The sequence below is a fragment of the Lepus europaeus genome, chromosome Y, assembly GCF_033115175.1.
Source record: "Lepus europaeus isolate LE1 chromosome Y, mLepTim1.pri, whole genome shotgun sequence".
NCBI lineage: Eukaryota > Metazoa > Chordata > Mammalia > Lagomorpha > Leporidae > Lepus > Lepus europaeus.
Genome location: NC_084851.1, coordinates 12,344,829 through 12,368,471, shown reverse-complemented (window position 1 = coordinate 12,368,471; position 23,643 = coordinate 12,344,829). Strand labels below are relative to the sequence as shown.

At 38.5% G+C, this 23,643-nt stretch overlaps 1 protein-coding gene and 1 pseudogene across 1 annotated transcript; one reads left to right on the top strand and one right to left on the bottom strand.

Annotated features, from left to right (window-relative positions):
- Positions 1 to 6,160: 6,160 nt before the first annotated feature.
- On the bottom strand, positions 6,161 to 6,913 carry LOC133754094 (vomeronasal type-1 receptor 90-like). The gene has a single exon (XM_062184678.1). It carries the CDS (start codon positions 6,911 to 6,913, stop codon positions 6,161 to 6,163), a length of 753 nt encoding a protein of 250 aa, XP_062040662.1.
- A 2,536-nt stretch (positions 6,914 to 9,449) lies between these two features.
- On the top strand, positions 9,450 to 9,943 carry LOC133753999 (translationally-controlled tumor protein-like; annotated as a pseudogene).
- The last annotated feature ends 13,700 nt before the right edge of the window (positions 9,944 to 23,643 follow it).

Here is a 23,643-nt window from a genome sequence, read left to right as displayed (position 1 = left end):
CACTGGTTATAGTCCTAGCTGCTCCTCTTCCAATTCAGCTCTTTGCTATGGCCTGGGAGATGAGCAAAAGATGGCCCAAGTGCTTGGGCACCTGCACCAGCATGGGAGACCCAGAAGTTCTTGGCTCCTGGCTTCAGATCAGCCCAGCTCTGGTGGTTGCAGTCATTTGGGGGAGTGATCCAGTGGATGGAAGCTCTCTCTCTCTCTGCATCTGTCTCTCTGTAATTGCCTTTCAATTTTATTATTTTTTTATTTTTTGACAGGCAGTTAGACAGTGAGAGAGAGAGACAGGGAGAAAGGTCTTCCTTTTCCATTGGTTCACCCCCCAAATGGCCACTGCAGCAGGCGCACTGCAATCCAAAGCCAGGAGCCAGGTGCTTCCTCCTGGTCTCCCATGCAGGTGCAGGGCCCAAGCACCTGGGCCATCCTCCACTGCTTTTCCAGGCCACAGTAGAGAGCTGGACTGGATGAAGAGCAACTGGGACAGAATCCAGTGCCCCAACCAGGTGCCAGCGCCATAGGCGGAGGATTAGCCAAGTGAGCCACGGCACTGGCCATAATTGCCTTTCAAATAAATAATAAATAATAATAAAATATTTTCTTAAAAAATTGGTACTTAGGGGCTGGCACTGTGGTGCAGCAGGTTAAAGCCCTGGCCTGAAGTGCCGGCATCCCATATGGGCACATGTTCTAGTCCCAGCTGCTCCTCTTCCCATCCAGCTCTCTGCTATGGCCTGGGAAAGCAGTAAAAGATGGTCCAAGTCCTTGAGTCCCTGCACCCACATGGGAGACCTGGAAGAAGCTCCTCGCTCTTGACTCCTGGCTCCTGGCTCCTGGCTCTGGCTCCTGGCTTCAGATCAGCTTAGCTCCAGCTGTTGTGGCCATCTGTGGAAGACCTCTCTCTTTGTCTCTACCTCTCTCTGTAACTCTTTCAAATAAATAAAATAAATATTTTTTTAAATATTGGTACTTAACAGTTACCTAACAATAAATCATTTATTTGATCAAATTTTATCATATTGCAGCATAAATATCCTTTTACTTCTTTAGCCATACAAATGTACATCCCTGATTAAAATTTTGTTTTCCCATTCCACTCTGATTTTAATGACATCTCTAATCTAATTTGTATTTCCAATATGATCCTGAGTAAAGCCTTCTCTTTCTCTAGGCCTTGGTTTCATAATGTATAAAATGAACTTACTCAAAATGAGCACATGAAATGTTCAGTAAGGAGATCCATGGGTCTGTCACTCCATTGAAATGTGCTAAATTGGAATGAATGTATGATCAAAACAACTCTGTGAAAGCCAGTTTCTAATTTGACCATCCATCATATCCATCATGAATATCTTTTTTGAAGAGATAATCTTCAAAACACTAATATTTAAGAAACCCTCTGCCAAGTCACTGTCTGATCCAGAGAGAACACAACAGAAATTTCAGTGACAACTCACAACAAGGAGTGTATACTTTGTAAAGTATTTCAGTAGGATATTCATAGAAATATATGACTGTAGCTGCCACAAAAACTCTGATGTGCAAAGGAATCTGATTTCCACAATAGTCCTAAATTATATATCCAGACTATCAAATTCTGAGCAAAATGAAATTAACACTTTTAAAAATTATATTTCAGTCAAAAAAGCATAAACATTCCCTATGAAAAATTTATATTTAAAGTTTTTTTTTTCCCTATGAAAACTATAATTACTTTTAAAAACATTTAGTTAAACACCCTACAAATGTCCACAGGGTTAATGAAAGCAGGAGAAAGATGTTTTCACTGTGCCACACCAAAAAAGTGCTAACTCTTAATCAAAATGTAAAAAGAAAATTATGTAATATAAAGATTTTTAAACATTAAATAGTGAATAAGGTATCAAGACATTTAGGAGATAATAATATAAATATGGAATTAAAAATTATGAAAAAATTTAAATAACAGTTTGGAAGAGACACAGGAATCAATGAACATCAAGAGAAGGCAAATGAAGTTATCTAGTAAAACGTTATGTGTTTTACTTATGTTATTTAGTAAAACACATAACAAATGAAAAAATAAACAGACAAGCTATTTGCAGTACACCATCAATTGTACTAACACATGTATCATGGGATACCCATTATGAGTGGAGAAGGAGACGCAGAATATTTAGAAAATTATGGCTAACAATATACAAGTATGACAAAACACAGTTATCTGCCCTTGTAAGATAATCAGTGAAGTCTAAGAGGATGGACCATAAAAATCTGCACTAAGAAACATTCTACTAGAGTTCATGTACAAATATGAATGCATAATCGTAAAAGGAACAAAGGAGAAGTGACTTTAGATTCACCAAAGACCTTCAAAGAGGATAACAGCTGATTTTTTGTACAAAACAATATCAGTCAGAAGTTAGTGGGTGGCACATTTAAATCACTGAAAGGGAAACAACCACAGCTATCAGATATGAATTTTGTATAAGATAATATGAGAAATAATTGAAATAGTGTTCATAAGAATGGCTGTCAATAAGTGAGAAAAGAAGTTTCTTAGGTTAAAATGAAGGACATTATGAATAAATCAACATCATAGATATTGGTAACAACATAAATGTAACAGACATGCTTTTTTTTTCTTTATGTGTTTAATTATTTTATGTGTTTAATTATTTTTTCTATGTGAGTTAAAGTCAAATAAAAAAAAAACAGTAATTATAAAGCCATGTTGAGGAGTACAGAATGTTTATGACCTGGTGGTGTTAAAGCTGTATTAGTGGACACATATTTAGAAAGGGGAACCTGGGCTTTTATATGTGGGAAGATTTTTAGTGAATATTTTATTTTTATTTGTAATGACTGTCCACAATTCATTTCTTGATATACAGGACTAATTTGAAATGTTCATGATTCACTGGAATTAAAAAGAAAATTTAATTGATGAAAAACTAATTTGAAATCCATATGTAACTTTTTCATAATATGTGTTTTCCACAAAACATTAAAGATGGTCTTGTAAGTAAATTCACTTAATTTCTTCAGTTACCATTCATAATATCTGCCTCTAAGACACTTATTTTGTAGTAGTCGTGGAAATAGGTTTTCTGGGTACTTAGAGTTGAAAATAATTGGTATTTTAATATAGAGGAAGAAATGAATACAAAATTAAGTTATGTTTGAAGATAGTATGAAGAAAATTAATTTGATGACTCAGAGGTTAATACTGAGAACATATATTAGGCACTATTATAAGCCACTAAACATTTATGAGTTTAATAGTTCAAAGCCCCAAATTAATTACACAGATTCATTAAAAAAGAAAAAAAAATACATCTTCAAGTTTATCAAGAGAGAAAAATCAACACAGAAATCAGCCATTTTCATTGATTCATTAAAATCTATCTGTATATAAACAACAATGAATGCACTACATGCATATAAATAATGTTAAGTAATTTATTTAAAAGTTTGACTAATTAAGCATACAAATAAATGGTCATAATGTTTTATGACCAGGAAGCAAATGATAAAGTTCTTTTTCAGAATTCAGATATAAGTGCTTAAATAAAAAAATATATTAGATATAAAAATCTATCATTGTTTCTCTCACAACAGAAATCCAGCACATCATAATTTCTTGGCATTCTAATGACAATAGTAACCATCAAGTAAAGTGTAACCAGTTATTTGTCCCTAAATGTACATTTCATTAAGATTATTTAAGTTAGGGTCAGTGCCGTGGGTGGCTCATTTGGTTAATCCTCCACCTACAGCGCCGACATCCCATATGGGCGCTGGGTTCTAGTCCCGGTTGTTCCTCTTCCAGTTCAGCTCTCTACTGTGGCCTAGGAGGGCAGTGGAGGATGGCCCAAGTTCTTGGGCCCTGCACCCGCATGGAAGACCAGGAGGAAGCACATGGCTCCTGGCTTTGGATTGCCATAGCTCCTGTCTTAGTGGCCATTTGGGGGATTAACCAACAGAAGGAAGACCTTTCTCTATGTCTCTCTCACTAACTCTGTCAAATAAAAAAAAGAAAAAGAAAAAAAGGTTATTTAAGTTAACTCACAATTTAAAATATGCTATCCAGAAGGATTATTTTTGTAGAGTCGTGAAAGTGCTAATGAGAAAAAATGATGATTGAAGATAAAGTCCTGAATTTGGATAATTAGTTCTTGCCAATATTAGGTTAACGCTATAGCAAAACAGTAATTGTGGACTTGTGTATGGGTTTTATTCTTTGTAAGGAAATGTAATAATTCATAAAAATTGTCAAAATATTGTCAGTTATCTACCATTAACTTAAGTTTAAATTAAATTGTTAATATTAAGCTAATCATATTCTACCCATTCTCATTAACTTATAGTGATCTGGGGAAGAGGAGTATGTTCCAAATGAAATGAAAAAGGGATTTCTCTTTTTATATATATATATAATAATGCCAGGAAACTCTTGATGCATATAGGATGTTCACATAACTTTTTCACTTCTCAATAGGGGGGTATTGATTATTTATTTTTATTTTTATTTTTTGACAGGCAGAGTTAGACAGTGAGAGAGACAGAGAGAAAGGTCTTCTTTCCATTGGTTCACCTCCCAAATGGCCTCCACAGCCGGGGTGCTGAGCTGATCTGAAGCCAGGAGCCAGGTGCCTCCTCCTGGTCTCCCATGCGGGTGCAGGGCCCAAGCACTTGGGCCATACTTCACTGCCCTCCTAGGTCACAACAGAGAGCTAGACTGGAAGAGGAGCAACTGGGACAGGATCAGCACCCCAACCAGGACTAGAACCCGGGGTGCCGGTGCCACAGGCAGATGATTAGCCTAATGAGCCGCAGCACCAGCCAAACAAGGGATTTCTCATGAAACATGATTGTCTACTACAGAAAATCTATGTGAAACGTTATCTTGTATACTGCAAATAATTGTGCTTTTGGGGGAAACTTATAAGTCCAACAACCTATAGTGCAGAAAATTAAAATAGTCGAATGCTGCAGGATTCACCAAAATGTCTAATAAAGTTGGAAGGAATATTTGAAAACCCCCAAACTAGAAAAGCAAACCAAATAAATTTTCCATGGAAGGAACAAAACTAAGAAACAGATTCTCCATTCATAAAGGACTTCTCATGAGGATGAGAAATCTTTTTGTGGTGTTCACATTAGAGGGGCAAAAACAATAAAAGAAAACTAACTGCAAACATTCCAAGGTGATATCTCACACATATGAGAAACAATCTTATTTACTTTTTCACACAGAAATAACCTACCAAAATAAAATTTCACATTACATAAGCTTTAGACAGGGGGATTATCTTTAAAACATGTAATTCAATACAATGCAGATAGGAGAATCACAAAATACATGAAAATAACAAGGGTCCAAATGAATAAAAAGACATATTTGGGAAACAGCAATTAAATTGAATCTACTTAATATAAAATGTATGTTAAACATTAGCCTGAGCCAAAGAAAAAAACTACTGAAATGTTATGTTAAGCGTAGTTAGTAGAAGTACAATAAAGAGAGAAAATCAATAGAAGTTAAAAATATAAACCTACATATACAAAGGTTAGAATAAAAAGGAGTCAAATAATTTAATTGTGTCTCTGGATTATACAAAAGAAACCAAAGAAGCTTATCTAAGAATAATTTGTTGTTCAAGTTTCCAAAATTGACAAGAAGACACAAATCAGTGAATTCACAATAGTGGTAACATAAAAGAAAATACTTAAATGACAAAAGGATGATAATCTGCAAAGATAAAAATCTCCATAGTTTATATGTGTGAAAGCAGAAATAACTATTAGCAGATCATTGAGAAATTGTCAGTAAAACCAGAACTAGATGCTTAGTTAATATGCTTTCAACAAACAATAATATGCAGATTACGTTCTGAAGTAAGATCTAAGGATTAGGTAGCAAAAGCAGCTTTATAGATGCCAAGTCTAAAGGAAAAAAAATCCTGCATTAAGTTAGGAAAGTTTAAGAAGTAATTTCAATGCATGGAGACCATTGAACTAAGGGAGGCATATAATCTTTGGCAGTGTCAAAGTAAAAAAAAAAATGGTTACAAGTAAAAAACACAAGTAAAATTCTACACATTTAAATTAAAATTTAAATTCCTTAATTTTTTGAATATTTAACAGAGTGAGAATTCAGCTTTTCAGATTTGTTTCATCAACTTGTTAAAATTGTCATATCAATCACATTTTTCAGAGTACCAATTATTCTTTTATCAGAACTAATAAATATCAAAGGACTGGCCATGGAATACACATTTCCCAAAAGTCTCTGGACATCCAGTACAATTGGATCATATTTCCACAATACAGTTGAGAAGGATGACATTGTGATATCCACACAGTACATGATCACAAAGAAACTCACCGGCAGCAGGACAGTATGGGTGGCCCTTTTTGCTGGGGAGGTTCTTGGGGTAACACTCATGCTGTGAAGGTACTCACACCTCTTCTGATGATTAGATAAGAAAATCACCATGTATGCACTGAAGAGCAACATGATTCCTACAAAGAAGATGTTCTGGGACAATGCAAGCATGAAAAATATTTCCGTGATGATAGAATTTATTGAGGAAAGTGAGCAATACTTACTGACATGGAGTAGTTTGGTCATGTTGGGATGAGCTACAGTGTAGATGATCATGTTACTATTGAAAGAAAGGTTGAGGGACCAAAAACAGAAGAAAACCTGACTAATATAATTTGTGAGTCCATGTTTAAATCTTGACATGTAGAAGGTGCTGGGGCTGATGGTGATGACCTGGATGATGCTCAAGAGGGACATAGTACTGATGGAGAGACCCCTCATCACCCTGATCATATAGAGAAAAATCTTACATTTTAAGTCATTTAGAAAATTCAGTGACTTGAACATATCTGCAGATAAAATTTCCAGTGTTGTGAGTAGCATCATTATATGGACAAATGCCAAGTGACACGTGGTCACATCAGTGGACTTAGGTCTATGATCTCGGTGGATTTTCAAGATGTGGAAGAGAAAGAGGAAGGTATTGGCTAAGATTCCAATGGCAGCTTGAAAAAAATACATATTTTTTTTAAAAAAAATTTTGACAGGCAGAGTGGACAGTGAGAGAGAGAGACAGAGAGAAAGGTCTTCCTTTTGCCCTTGGTTCACCCTCCAATGGCCACCGCGGTTGGCACGCTGCAGCCGGCGCACTGCGTTGATCCAATGGCAGGAGCCAGGGGCTTATCCTGGTCTCCCATGGGGTACAGGACCCAAGCACTTGGGCCATCCTCCACTGCACTCCCTGGCCACATCAGAGAGCTGGCCTGGAAGAGGGGCAACCGGGACAGAATCCAGTGCCCCGACCGGGACTAGAACCCGGTGTGCCGGTGCCACAAGGAGGAGGATTAGCCTAGTGAGCCACAGCGCCGGCCTAAAAATACATATTTTTTATTTTTTATTTATTTTTTTAAATTTTTGACAGGCAGAGTGGACAGTGAGAGAGAGAGACAGAGAGAAAGGTCTTCCTTTTGCCGTTGGTTCGCCCTCCAATGGCCGCCGCGGTAGGTGTGCTGCGGCCGGCGCACCGCGCTGTTCCGGTGGCAGGAGCCAGGTGCTTCTCCTGGTCTCCCATGGGGTGCAGGGCCCAAGGACCTGGGCCATCCTCCACTGCACTCCCTGGCCACAGCAGAGAGCTGGCCTGGAAGAGGGGCAACCGGGACAGAAACTGGTGCCCCGACCGGGACTAGAACCCGGTGTGCCGGTGCCACAAGGCGGAGGATTAGCCTGTTGAGCCACAGCGCTGGTCCATATTTTTTAATGATAGCATAAGTGATAACTTTTTTCATATTAACAGCATACAGGAAACATTTTAGATACCTGTAAAACAAAAACAGATCTTACATTACCAGTGTTTTCTTTTTCATGAAAGTTATCACAAATATCATTTTTATTTTACCCACTTATTTTTAAGGAACCCTAAATATTTTGTACAGATTTTTGGTAGTAAGATTTCTGCATTGTCTGTAACAAATGAAATTTTTCACTACATCCATATTCTGAACCCTTTGAAAACTCCTATATTTGTGAATTTCAAACATGTTTGCAACAAGATAAACAATTGCATTTTTTCTGTAAATATTTTTAAATGCTCTACATACATAGGCCTGGTGCGAAATGGCTCGATCTCATAAATGAATGGAAGAAGTAGAAAAATTCCTCTACAACCACGGGACATGCATGAGTTAATGACAGGCACATGGAAGAGTTGGTAAAGCCGTTGTTGAATTTGCTTCAAAGGCTTAATCTACTAAAGCAAAAGCACTATGAATCATAACTGAATAATTGATTTTCCATAAATGTGTATCTGTACCCATGGAACCAGAAAAATTACCAGGACCATACTGACTAGAAGATTAACTATCTCCACATTTCAAGGATCATAATCAATTCAATTATATATTTAAGCAGTGTATGATATTGGTGAAATTATTTTAGTATATACACACACATATATATATGTATATATACATATATATATATATATATATATATATATATATATATATATAAATTATATTGTCCTATTCATACATTATGAGATGTTTGGTGAAAGAGATAACATAATTACATGAAAGAAAGTAGATAAGGATTTCAATATTTTCTTCTCCTGCCACAGTGATATTTGGCTGATTATCCCTACCTCATTTCCTTCATTTGGTAAATGCCCACCATGCACTGAAACAAACTTGCTCTAACAGATAATCAATTCTTATTTGTTTCTAATGAGGCTCTTGATAACATACAGTCTGGGTGAGGAAAAAAAACATGGCTACTGTGGATGATTGATAATAGATGAAATATAATCATTTAGATAATTGCTTTTGAAAATGCACATTAATTCCCTGTATCTAACACCTGATAGTTTTCCACAACATATATGTGTACTCCAAAATATCATACTATTTGTTTGTATTTTAAAGCTAGTTTTGTATCCTGTATTTTATGTGAATAATCTGGCAATTGCATCATGGAAGGATCGCTGAAGGTGCAATAATATGTTGTCAACATGTAAGATAGGAAATAGAGGAATTTGAAGATTGTCACTTACAGTTTGGTTAGGGTGTAAAGAAGAATTGGGTCTTTTGAAACAAAGTAAATACTTAAACATATCAATGTACAGCTCAGTTCTCACTGGAAGAACTAAAAATCTGAGATTACTGGAGCTGAGAGTGAAGCCTCTGAGCATTTTAAGAAGAAAGTATGGGCAACATTCACCTTCTTTATCCTGCCTTTCATCTTATATGTCAAAATATTCACTTCATTTTGGATCATGGTGAGGAAAACACCACAATTAAATGAACCTGGACTTTTTGGCCCTCTCCCCACTAACCCTGAGGGCTGTTCTGGCTGCAACACACTCACCCAGAGCTCCAGGTTCCTGGAAAGCTAGCACCGCTGTCCTCTTCTTCCAGGTGGCATCATGTTTATCTACTGGGACCTCATCAGTGACTATGAGATGTTCTATAACATTTGCAAGATGTGCCTGGAGGTGGAGGGGAAAATGGCCAGTGGGCAGAGAGTAACAATGATGATTCCTTGCTTTGTGTAAATGCCTCTTCTGAAGGCCCTGAGGGCAAAGGTACTGAAAGCACAGTAATCACTGGTGTTGATGTTGTCATGAACCATCACCTGCAGAAAACCAGATTCACAAAAGAATCCTTCAAGAAGTGTATTAAAGATTACCTAGAATCAAAGGCAAGCTTGAAGAACAGAGACTAGAAAGGGTAAAACCTTGTATGATAGAGGATGCACAACAAATCAAACACATCCTTGCTAATTTCAAAAACTACCAGTTCTATTTGGGTAAAAACATGAATCCACTTGGCATGGTTGCTCTGCTGGTACTACCATGAGGATGGAATGACCCCATTTATGATTTTCTTTAAGAGTGATCTAGAAATGGAAAAATGTTAACAAAATTGGCAACTACTTTGGATCTATCACTGCTCATCATAACTGGCTGCTGCTTGTTATCCACACAACACCAGGATTTACAGGAAATGGGACTGATGTTATCTCGAGACCTTCATTTATTTTGGCCATGATTTACTTGGAATGAAGGCATTGTTTTTAAGGGAAAATTGTCTTGTAGGTTGTCAAAAATTATATGCATTTAAACTCAAATAATATAGATAAATAGACTAGAAACCAAAAGGCTAATGATGAAATCTTTGGGCTTAGATTAGGCATGTACATAAAACAGAAGCAGTATGACAAAAAGATGTCATCTATATAAACTCAAGGGCTACTTGATACACAAAGTATGTTTTAAAAAATATTTACTCAAAAGTAAAAAATACAGACACACACACACACACAGAGGTAGTGAGAGAGCCAGGCATCTCCCATTCACTGGTCACTCCCAGAGATGCCCAAGAAAACTGGCCAAAAATAGGAGTGAGGAACTCCATTCCAGTCTCTCATTTGTGTGCCAGGAACCCAGGTACTGGAGCCATTATCTGCTGCTGCCTAGTTGCAACAGAAGCAGGAGGCAAAGGGATCAGAAGCATGTATACAGGACATGAACCAACACACTGATAAAGGATGAAAATGTCCCAGCATCAGCTTAACTCTCTGCACCACAATGGTTTCCTCAAGAAACATAATTTTGATAAAGCCTCTTTTCTTATCTTTATGAAAGTATAAATTATTAAAATATTGTTATGTTATGAGTGGTAACTTTAGGAATATTTGACTAATGAATGTACAGTGATGTGTATAGTCCCTGTAGATTTAAGAATATAAGTATATATGATATAATTTACTATTTTATTATGTTAACAATGCTGTCTTCACTATAAGTTTTACCATACTTATTACCAACTTGACCTATGACATTGACAATATTAAAATAATGCAGAATTTTTGATAAACCAATCATGGGGAGTAGGTTAATTGTGTTCATTGATAAAATGAGTCAGTTTGCATATTCAATTAGAAAAAAAATCCTTTCCACTATGATTAGTTTCACAAAAATAGTTTTTTAAAGATGGACAAATTCTAGAAGAATAAACAGGACAAGCATCTACATTGAATGAATGCAATGTGTCATCTATTTAGAAACTTAATTTAATGCAGATATATCACAGAATTGATGAGGAATATGTAATCTCAAAGATTGAATTCCTTGTTCCACTGAAATATTTTTCACCCAGACTAATAATTTTTAAAAATACTTAACCTGCAATAGAAAATATTTCTAGATAACTTTCTTGTAAGCAAGCAAAAGAATATGTTAGTAGCAATCACTGTAATGGATTTTTTTCATGGCCACCTGTTAAATTCATTACTGTTTAATATTAAGAATATTGCACAGTTCATAGGGCCATGAGGTGAAACCATCCTAAAACATTCTGAAATATCTTAAAATAGTTCAAAAATTAAGAGAACAAAATAAACATCACTAAATTATACTGAAAATCTAGTATAGTTTCAATTCAAGTACACCAAAAATTACAAATATACTTTTCCAAACCTATTAATTTATGGCCTTATATAATTCACAATGTTGATGATTTCAGGTCTAAAAACATCTGTTCTATTAATGGTGGAGTAACATGTAAGATTGATAACATGAGCAGAGACTTATCCTAATGTTGCACTGCAAAGATGCCTGCTTTCCTATAGAACTCACCTGCTCCTGGAGCTCATTCTGTACATGAAACAGATACTCATCCAGCTAAGTTTCTGATGTTAATCCATTATGAGATGAATCCCCAAGACGTGCTTATAGGGCAGGGATGGCATCCGCTCATCTCCCTCCAGGCCCATAACTGTCATTTCTCTTGTGGAAGCAGGACAGCCTTGGGCTTGGAATCATTAGAAGCAGGAACAAACTCAGGGAAAAGTGAACTTTCCAGGTTGGAGACAGCAGAGAGCAGCTGGGTTCCATTCCTCTCACCTATGGACTCATTTCTCCAAGTCAGGCCTGCCTGGACAGGTTTTTATCTCAGTCCTTGTCAACAGATAAAAATAAGACATGTACAAGCCACATCTGATTTCTCAAGCTATCCCCATTGCTTCAGGAGACTCCTGGTGGCATCCCCACTTGTTCTCCTGTGGTGTCAAAATCTAGTGAAACAGTACTGCATCTGAAAATCAGGAAAATGTCCCCTCCTCCAATTCTACACAGGAGAAGTGGTTGTTTTCCCCAGTGGACATGGCCCTAAGTCAGGGAACCTGAATTAGAGGCAGAATGCAAGCTGAAGTAAGTCAAGTAGGGGGGGCTGGCATGGCAAGTTAAAGTCCGGGTCTGCAGTGTCATCATCCCATATGGGTGCCAGTTTGAATCCTGGCTGCTCCACATCTGATCCATCTCTCTGCTATGGCCTGGGGAAGCAGTAGCAGATAGCCCAAGTCTTTAGAGACCTGCACCCACACTGGAGACCCAGGAGAAGCTCCTGGCTTTGAATCAGCTCCAGCCATTACAGCCATCTGGTGACTGAACCAGCAGATTATAGACCTTTCTTTCTGTCTCTTTCTACCTCTATCTAACTCTGCCTTTCAGATAAATAAATAAATCTTAAAAAAAAACTTAATTAGAAGCTTAAGTATTTCTGAAATAAGTAAATATTGATACTTAGTAAATTTAATGTTATTTCATGAAATATTGATATTTATGTATATAAAAGGTTGATATAAAAAGTATAGTCATTTTCTAACTATGAATATAGCATGGTAACTTTTCCAATTTTAATATACTACATTAACTATTTCAGAGCATGTGAGGTACCATGTTTTCACAATGCAAATATCTCAGTTATCCTTTTGCATATACGTCTTTTCTCAAAAATTCATTCATTAACATTGCATAAGCATCTAAAGGATTAAATTTCCAAGAATTTTGTCTTTATTGTTGTTTAAAACTGCAGTTGAACACTCAGTTACATCTTTGTTAGTTTTTTTTTTTAAAAAAACTAATAATAACTGGACATAGAAACTTTGATCTAATATACAGTCCAGTCCAGTAAAAAATTATGTCTCCTTCTTCTTAGTATGGACTGAGATTAAATTGTATCAATCTAAGTACTATAATATTTAGTCTTAAAATACTTAGAATTTTTGTCTAATAACAGAAGAATTAGTTACAGATTTCTTGTAACAATTTTTATGTTACTGAATGATGGCATAAATTTTGATCATATATAATCAATAAATGAATCATAAAATCTGTATGTGTACTTATTTATAATATGATATTTTGTGGCATCCCTTTTGGAATTTGTATGACTATATATGGTTTTCATTATATCAGAGAATCACTTGTCTTTAATGATTTATTTACTTAAAAGGCTCAGTGATGGAGACAGAAGCAAAGACATATATTATACATGCTAAAATGCCTGCAACAGCCAGGGTTGTGCCAGGCTGAAGCGCGGAGCCAGAGACTCCATTCAGGTCCCTAGAACTGTCAGGAGAAACCCAAGAATTTAGGTATTAGCTGTTGCCTTTCATGTTCATTTTCAGGAAACTATATCAGAGGAATGGCTTGTCTGGGGCTCAACCAGACATTCTGATATAGAATGTTGATGTACAAAGCACTAGCTTAACCCACTGCATCATCATGTCCACCTTCTGAGGGTCACTTATTCTCAATGCACAACTTACCATATTCATTAAATCAGCTTATTTCTTCCTATATATTGCCTTGTTTGAATTCTTTTTGTCCTCTATCTTTTATTTGATGAAACAGAATTCTCTCTTATTTTCTCTTTGTATTTTTGGTTTGTTTATCTAGTCTTTTTCCAAACTATAATCTTCTTTTTAATTATTATATTCATTAACTTGGTTATTAGAAATAAAATATCATAGTGACATATTTTGCACATTTATCTAATTACAAACTCAAGAGTGAAATATTTTAATACAAATGTTAATTTTTTACTTTACACTGGTATTTATTTCTTGTAACTCATTTATACTTTTCATCATTTTATTTTTTGCTGTCTGTCAAACATCTTTCTCTTCATCAAAAATGTCTTGTATTTCCTTTGCTTTACCATAAGAATTATTTTTGACATTCATTGAATGTAAAATGAGGCCCTCTCAAGTTCATTCTTTTATCGTGTTTCTGTAAGTCCCTTTACCTGTTGACACATATATTTTATTTTAAGTCAAAGAATATTTTCAGAAGCATCATAAGTGGTATAAATCTATTTCTTTGTAATCTTTATATTAAAAACTTTTTGGCCAGGTCCGAGGTGCAGTGGGTTAATCTTTCACCTGCAGCGTTGGCATCCCATATGGGTGCTGGTTCTAATCGCAGATGCTCCTCTTCCAATTAAGCTCTCTGCTGTGGCCTGGGAAAGTAGTAGAAGATGGCCGGGGTCCTTGGGGCCCTGCACCCACATGGGAGACTGGGAAGAAACACCTAGCTCCTCGCTTCAGATCTGTGCAGCTCTGGCCATTGCAGCCATTTGGGGAATGAACTAACGGGAAGATCTTTCTATCTCCCCCTCTTACTGTCTGTAACTCTACCTTTCAAATAAGTAAATGAAATCTTTAATTTTTGTGTGTGTGTATGTTTATTGCTATCAACTTTCCTCTTGGGAATGCCTTTGCTGTGTTTCATGGAGTTTAGCATTCTATATTTCCAATTTTTAAGCCTTAAGAAAATTTTAAATTTCTTTCACTATGGCTGGTCTAGTCATTGGGGATGGTGGTGACATTGATACAATTGGGGTCATCAGATTACCTCGCATCTTTCCTGATCTCTGATTGACTCCAAAACAACTGTGAGATAATCTGCTATCAGTCTTTGTAGTTGCTGTGGTCATTTGGATGTCCGCTGTCAAAAAGCATACAACTCTCAAAAGTTATTTTAGCATGAAAAGAGCTATGATCAGTATAGAAGCTTTCTGAAGACAAAGCAAATGCAGACTGAACAGAATAAGGGAAATATGAATATAAGGCATTTTTCCAGAGACATGTGTACTGCAATTATGTATTTCCTCATTTTGGATATTAAAATGAAACATATACTTACACATATAATTATTTTTTATGGATGCATGTTTATATACACATATATTTAGAATAATATAAACTATAAACATATGTATGCATTTGTTTTCTTATGTACTATTAAATTATTAACATAAATTTCATTGAAATTAAATATTTTTAAAATTGTAAATTGAAACATAAAAACTGTATATATTTATGTAGCACCATAAGATTATAAATTGGATAATATTCAGATGAGATAAACATCACTGTCCTCAAATATTTACCATTTTCTTTTTTACCACATTATTAGTTTTATCGACATACAATAATTGCACATATTTATGATATAATATAATATTATGATGCATGTAATGATTAAATTAGGATAATCAGCATCCATTGCTTCATATTCAAGATTTCTTTGTAGTGTGAACATTCAAAAGCCTTCTAGCTATTTAGTTAATTAATGTTAACTATTGTTATTGTTACCTATTGTTACACTATTGTGTAATAGAATACCAGAAGAATTATTTTACAATAAGGAAAAATACTTTTGAATTCAATAAAAACAAACTTTATGAGTTTTTTTACATATTTTTAATTTTTTATTTATTTTTTAAAGATTTATTTATTTGACAGTCAGAGTTACACAGAGAAGGAGATGCAGAGAGAGGGAGAGAGAGACAGAGAGAGAGAGAGAGAGAGAGGTCTTCCATATGCTGATTCACTTCCCAGTTGGCCGCAATGGCTGGAGCTGCTCCAATGCGAAGTCAGGAGCTAGGAGCTTCCTCTGGGTTTCCAACATGAGTGCAAGGGCCCAAGGCCTTGGGCCATCCTCTACTGCTTTCCCAGGCCATAGCAGAGAGCTGGATTGGAAATGGAGCAGCTGAGAAACAAACCGGCAGCCATATGGGACACTGGCACTGTAGGTGGCAGCTTTACCCACTGAGTCACAGTACCAGCCCCACTTTTTTTAAGCATTTCTTGAGAAACTTAATTATCTCTAAAGATAATTAAGAACTTGGAACATCTTTTGATGTTTTCCCAGGTGCATTAACAGAGAGCTGAATCAGAGATGGAGCAGCAGTCTACAACCACTGCCCATGTGGGATGCTGGCATTGCAGGAAGTAGCTCTATCTGCAATGTCACAGTGACAGCTCCATCCATTCATCATTTGATAAAGAGGATTGTTTCCATTTCTGGGATATTGTGAAGAAATATTTATTTAATTTCCTCTAGATATATATTCAGGAGTAGGACTGCTAGACCATATGGTACTTTATTTTTAGAGAAACTGATATACTCTCTCTCTCTTTTTTTTTTTGACAGGCAGAGTGGACAGTGAGAGAGAGACAGAGAGAAAGGTTTTCCTTTGCCATTGGTTCACTCTCCAATGGCCGCCATGGCTGGCACACTGCGCCCAGTGCACCACACTGATCCAAAGCCAGGAGCCAGGTGCTTCTCCTGGTCTCCCATGGGGTGCAGGGCCCAAGGACCTGGGACATCCTCCACTGCACTCCTGGGCCACACAGAGAGCTGGTATGGAAGAGGGGCAACTGGGACAGAATCCAGCGCCCCAACCAGGACTAGAACCCAGTGTGCTGGCACCCCAAGGCTGAGAATTAGCCAATTGAGCCATGGTGCCAGCCTATACTCTTTTTCAATAACAGATGTACTAAGTTACATTTTAATTAAAATATGCAAATATTCCATTTTCTTCACATTGTTGCCAGCACTTACCTTTACCTTCCTAGTAATGGCCAATATAATTAGAACAAAGTAATATCATTGTAGTTTTGATTTCCAATTCCCTAATGGTTAGCGAAGTTGAGTATTTTTGCATTCACTTGCATTCACTTGCATGTAATCCTTGGAATAATTTCTGAATCAATCAACTCTCCAATTTATAATAGAATTTTTTTTCTCTATTGAAGCCCTTACATATTCTTATTATTAGCCCATTCTCAAATAGTTTGTGAATATTTTCTGCTATTGTGTAGATTTTCTCCTCAATTTGTCATTCTTTGGCTGTGTAGAAGCTTTTTTAGTTTTATGAAATCTCATTTGTCTAGGGTTGTTTTTTTTTCCTCTGCTTTTTGTTCCTGATGCAAAAAAAAAAAATCTTGCCCATTCCAATGCGCTGAAACATTTCCCCTATGTTTTCCTATATGAGTTACAAGCTTATTTTCTTATGTTTAGGTTTTTAGCATTTATTGAGTTAGTGTTTATATGTATAGAGATAGGCAGGCAGCACCCATAGGGGTGCTGGTTCAAGACCTGGCTGCTCTAGTTCTGAACCAACTACCCGCTGATGACCTAGAAAGAATAGTGGAAAATGTCCCAAATGCTGGGGCCCCTAGAGTCACATTGGATACCCAGAAGAAGCTCTTGGCTCCTGGCTTGTATCAACCTTCTCTGACCATTGTGACCATTTAGGGAGTTATCCAGTAGATGGAAGACCACTCTGCCTCTTCCTCTCTCTCTGTAACTCTGTCTTTCAAATAAATAAGTAAATAATTTTTAAAAGATACAGCTTCAGTGTTATGAGTGTGGATACTCAATTTTCCAACCCTCTTTTAAAACCATTTTTTCAACATGGGTTCCTAGCAACTTTGTCATAGATCAGTCTTTTTTAGATGCATGGAATCACTTGTAGGACTCCATTATGCTCCTTTGTTGTATATGTTTCTGTTTATATAACAATGGCATGCCAGTTTAACTTATACAGCTTTGTAGCACACTTAGAGTAAAGCCTCTGTTTTGTTTTAGCTGGTTTGCTTTGGCTATTCAGGCTTTTGTGATACCACACACGTTATGTTTTTTTTTTTTTTTGCGTGGTGCGATAAATGTCATTGGTATATTTTTAGCTATTGCATTGAATTATTGAATTGCTTTAGGTATCATGAATATTTTAAAATACATTGAACAGGTGGACTGAATATGGAAGACAGACAATTCAGCACATCTTCTAACCCTAATACCTCTTGGCTGCTGAGAGCATTGAACCATGATCCAAGGGAAATGACTTTGAATCAAATCTTATTATTGTCTAAACTTCCTTCCAGTTTAATCAGATGCTTGGAGAGTTGTGTATTTCTCAATTTGTCACTATTTATTAGACTCCTACCATGTGTCAGGAACTTTCCAGGGTCCAGATATTATAAAAAAATAAAAGCACAACTACCTGTGAACTCAAACACAGTGTGGAAATAAGCACAATAAAGACTGATTATACATGTTCAGTGTTAAAAAGAAATTGAAATTGAAAGCTGAGATGAATGCAAACATTGGAGTTTCATTGTGTATCCAGGAGTCTTTCTTATTTCTACTCTGGGGATCCGGGTTCTAGATGTCACTTTTTCCATGTTCTATGTCATGGAGAGGGCATCAGTGACAGACTAATCTAGTATTCATTTTCAAATCTGAAACAACTTTGGTGGAAGGAGGTGGATAAATTCAGAATTAAGGCAAAGGGACCTTTCTCTTTTCATTTTGTGCTAGCTTGCCAAGAGAACTTCTCTGGCCTCTCCTGACTGCTGCTGAGGTAGATGCCAACTGATATTTCAGTACTATATTTTATGCACTTTGCCTGTGTACATTCACCTCATTTCTCCCATTTGGTGGCACTTTTGGGCAGTTGTGAATGTACACTTAATGTGAAACTATGTTGGGTCATGGGTTCTTGAGGAAATTGGCACTGATCCTTCAGCTATGTACAGTCAGGCCTGCAAAAGACCCCCAGGAAATGAATACTGCAGCTGCGGTGGGGTGGGGTACTCCTTATGCTGCAGTAGTTATGATCACTGGAGGACAGGTGAGTTCTGTTCAAATGCCCATCAAGTACCATGGGATCTTCTTACTCCTGGAGGACTCTGTGGCACTCACAAAAACACCACACAAACCTACATTTCAGTCATGTCTGTCTCCCAGAGCACTTACCATGTGCAAAGATAGGACCTCTCCTTCATCCTCACATGCTGTCATGCAGTACCTTTTCTATGAAACAGAAGTTGGCTAGAATTGTGAGGACCTGCACCAGATTGACACCATCTTCATACCAGTCAAGGCTACAGAACTAGCTTTGCCCCATCAAGCCCCAATATTGAGGAGGAAGAGGATGAAGTGTCACTTGCGGGAAACATAGGAAGGACATGGAGCACAGACAGGGCAGTGGCCCTCTGTGTCCATAGGGTCTCTGGCCATTCCATTAGATTTCATCCCCTAGGCAGTTCAAAACACCATCTTCATGAGCAGAGACATTACTATTCTAATAATGGGTAGGCTGTTCTTGGGTGGTCTACCTTTGCATCCACAGCAGCCATCCCCAGAAACTGATCAAATCTGGGGTTCTGGATTGAAAACAGTGCCCTGCTAGGAGTATGAACCCTAGAGGCCAATGCACCTGTCATTGTGATGCCCTTAAGTAGTTGCCCCCTCATGAACCTGGATCATCCATTCATTGGACAACTGTAACACCTGTTCCCACCCTCATATTCCTATCAAACCTAGAGGCAGAGACTTGCACTCCAGAATTTCGGGCCTTTCTTTTACTTTGTATCATGTCAGGCCACCATCCCCTGCCTGTAGGACTCCATCCCCTCTGCCTTGTTCCTAATGCCTGCCTTTTCTAGGTTTCAAAGTGAGCTGCTGGGACGTGTTCAGAACATCCTCTGAGTCATAACCCCGTATGGTTCAGTAACCTCAAGTTCCCTGTTCTTGCACTTGTCTCCTATTCTGATACGATTTTGGGAAAACACAGAAGAACTCAATCCTCCAAATCAGGCTCTGGTTCTCTTCCCAGACCATATTAAAAACAGGTCATTTTCAGCTGAAAACATTCCCTCCTCTGATCCATTCTGGAAAAGTCACTGGTTAGCTCCTTACCTCCATGACCACACCTCCAGCTATTCCTTAGGCCCTTCAAGAGTGCTGTAGCCTGCTGAGGCCCAGTTACCCACTTGATCTGCACTACATGTGGCCAGGTGCCCTTAGTCTTTGGTCACTGTGGAATGTTTCTGACCAGGCTGGCTCCACTAGGGACAGGGCATGTCTCTCAGCATGAATCCTCCCTTTATGTAGAAGCAGAGGTTTCAATTATTAAGGTTCAGTGCTGTCCTACATTCAGCTCTGTCCCTGCCAGCTGCCTCAGTTGATTTCAGGGTCATAACCATCTCTGTCTGAAGAGGCTAAATAGTGTCACTGCAGCTGAAGACAAGGTCTGTACATTCAGAAGCAAGGAAGATTTTTCTGAAAATGGCATCAAACTTTAGATAAGTTGGGGGGTGATGACAGTGCAGGATCCAGTGCTTGTGTGGTGATATGCAACTGGTCAAAGCATCCTGCTTCTTTCTCATACTCCACCTGTGCCTTCATTGGTGACCCTGCAGCTACAGTGGACCCTGAATAAACAGGGAAGCTCAAGAATTGGGGTCATTAGGGGGTTCCCTCCATACAAGTTCAGAAACCTGTAACTGTGGATATGGCACGTGATGTGTGACCCATCTTCTCTATGTAGTATCCTGGCCTATACCTACTTATACTAGTGATAATGTCTGCTTGTTTCTAGTCACGATTTCAGAGCCAAACTTTCCTGGAGCTGCAAGGACCAGCAAAGTCCCAATGCATCCCTAGAAACCCATGTCCCAATACAGATCACATTTAGGGCACACTCACACCCACTCCACAAGATCACAATGAGGAAAGAATGAAATGAACATGCATATACCCATCACAGAACAGACACTCCTGAGGGATCAGTTGACATCACCAGTGTCAGTGTCCAGGAGAGGCCTGGGTCACACAACTGGGAGAGACTGTACTCAAGTCATCAAAATATGAAGACAGCAAGCTCCACTCACTTAAACTCTAAAACAATCAACTCTGCCAAAGGTGCCAAGTGCTAATTACATGCACAAGGTCAGTAAATCAATTGGGACACACTGGTGTCCTCTAATTGCCACAGGACATAGAGGCATCATAGGATTCTACCAACTCTGTCACAATGGTGCCTTTCAGGATCAACAGAAACTAGGATCAGCCAGATCTACCCCTTGAATAATTAAATCCCTTGGAAGTGGGTTCCATGGTCTTTCCAATCAACCCCAATATCCACCAACTGATGACTGCATAAAGAAAATGTGGCATATATACACTTTGGAATACATTCATCCATAAAAAAGAATGAAGCCCTGTTTTTACAACAAAGTGGTATGTGGCAGTTAACATAGAATACCAAAATATATATAGAAATAAAATGGTCATTTTGGGATATGATTGTCATTTTTAATCCTTGTTTGTACTCCTGTGTAATTGTGGTCTGCCTACTTTTTTCCTGTTGGATACTATAATTAAAATTATGTCTGCAAAAACTAATGAAAATTGGGAAGGGTAGGCGAGGTATTGGGGTAGCAGGGGAAGTGTGGTTGTCTTCTTGAAACTATAGCTATGGAGTGCAGTCTGCTCACTTCATATTAATGTTTTTTTTTAAAGAGGCACATTAAGAGGAAACTTATGTGGCTCTTGTGCAATAGGCCCAGGTGAGTCACTGTTCTCTATCAACTGCTGCACATGGTCCGCAGGTTTCTAGCTCCTTACCTCTCCTATCCCACAACCATGTTTCACAACAAATTTTAAGGCCTTTTCAATTTGAGTCAATGTCATCACATGTCCCCACATATCTGAAGCACTTTCCTAAGATTTCTGGATTCTCTTCCTACCCCTGCAGTTACCATAACTGGGGATTCCTAGGGCTACAACTTCCTGCCACAAGTCAGGCCTCACACTGCTACTGATGATCCAGCCTATGCCACTGCACTGTTCCTGCCCTTCTTTCTGGTTCTGCTGGCACTGTAACCTAGGTAGTCCTCTTGGGTTAAAAGAAAGGTCAGTGGCCAGCTAATCACCACCTACCTGGGACCCCAAGCTGGCTTAGCCCATACTGTCTCCAAGAGAAGAAACAAAGACACTGCATTCAAAGTAGGCAAGGAGTTAAATTGAAAAAGACTACAATTTCTCCAGCACACTTCCTGATACTCATGCAGGCAACACTGAGGCTGATGCTGACAATAATTAGGCCATAGCCAGGGTGCAGGAGGCAGGAGCACCTGCAGGCCCTGACATCACAGGATTGATGATAACAGGAAATCCCAGTCTGAGCAACAGCAGACATCACAGTTACCATCAGAAGCTCAACTCCTCCACTCCAGTGTCAGTCTTGTTCACCTCTATTTCCCACAAAGGTATCAAGGACCCAGGGATTTCATGCAGTCCCAGGCCTCAGCTCCTGCTGCATCTGTGGTGACCTCTGTTCTCCAGTGGGCTCATATGTGGGCTTGTGTGTGTATAGGTAAACCCATACACATGCCCTCACTACAAATTTATTGTTCCACCTGGGTCTGACTATTCCAAGATGAGCACACACAAATCCATTTAACTGCCAGTGGTTGTACAAAGCTGGATATGACAGCGAGTCATCCTCAGTTTCCCAATCAGCCATGCCTTGGACATTCTGGTGGTGTGGTTTTGGGGAAGGCAGTGAGCATAGCACATAAGGAAGCTCCTATGCCTGGGTGAGCATCATCTCTGTCACCTCAGTCACCACAAGGCAGCAACTGGCATCCTGTGATGTTCAGGAGTTTCTCAGCGAGGCCTCCTGTTCTCATATGTCCTCCTCTGGTGGAGATGGCCAGGAGCAATGTGGCTAGGGGAAGACTGTAAGGACAGCTGACAGGGTTGCAGTGGCATGGGAAACAGGCCAGAGGACATGGCTATTGCAAGATCATGCCACCCTGGCTCCAGAAACAGTGAGTCCCCTGTAGCTGTGCTACACAGTGTTCAGACATGGTACCTCAGCAGTTACTGACTGGAGGCAAACAGGATGTACAAACAGGATGCCCTTGGGTGTGGGGTAGTGGTTGTGTAGGATCAAGGGCTGGGGTGGGAAGAGGGTGGCCTTGCAAACCTGCAGGGTGTGGGACAGAGGCGGGTGAGTCCTGAGAGCTGCAGCTGGTCCTGCAGGAGCTAAGGGGCTTCTTGGACAGCTGCAGTAGTTATGATAGCAGGGGAGGCTGACCATGGCAGGGTATTATGATGGGGAAAGGCAGTAGGAGGATACAGAGGGAAGGGGAGACCCAGATGGAACCACATGGAGGGAGGCAGGGAAGCAATGGAAGTGGAGAAAAGGGAGAGTAAGAAAGGAGAGGGGCTGAGCTGGAGATGATGGACCTGGCCAGCAGAGGGAAGACTGGAGCAGGAGAGAGAGGGTCAGAGAGGGACGTGGGGGAGGCAGCACCTGGAGTCAGAGCCAGCTCAAGCAGAGAGCACAAAATTCCAGACTAGAAACCACCCAGATTTTCTTTTTTTTTTCACAATTTAAAAAATCTGGCTTATTGTGGTCTAATATATATAATGAAATTAGCTCTTCTATAATGTATAGATTGATAAATTTGGACTAATGCATATTCATGTGAACAAAGTCAAAATCAGGAACATTTCCAGTATGCAAAAACATATATTAGGTAAAGATATCAACATCCCTTTGGATGAAACCTACAGCACCCACTGAACTATTTCATGTTTTAATAATTTAGACATTCCCAGAATCTAACAAAAATGAAATCATACAATTTGTCTTTGCTGTCTTGCTTCTTTCACTTGTGCAAAGCTT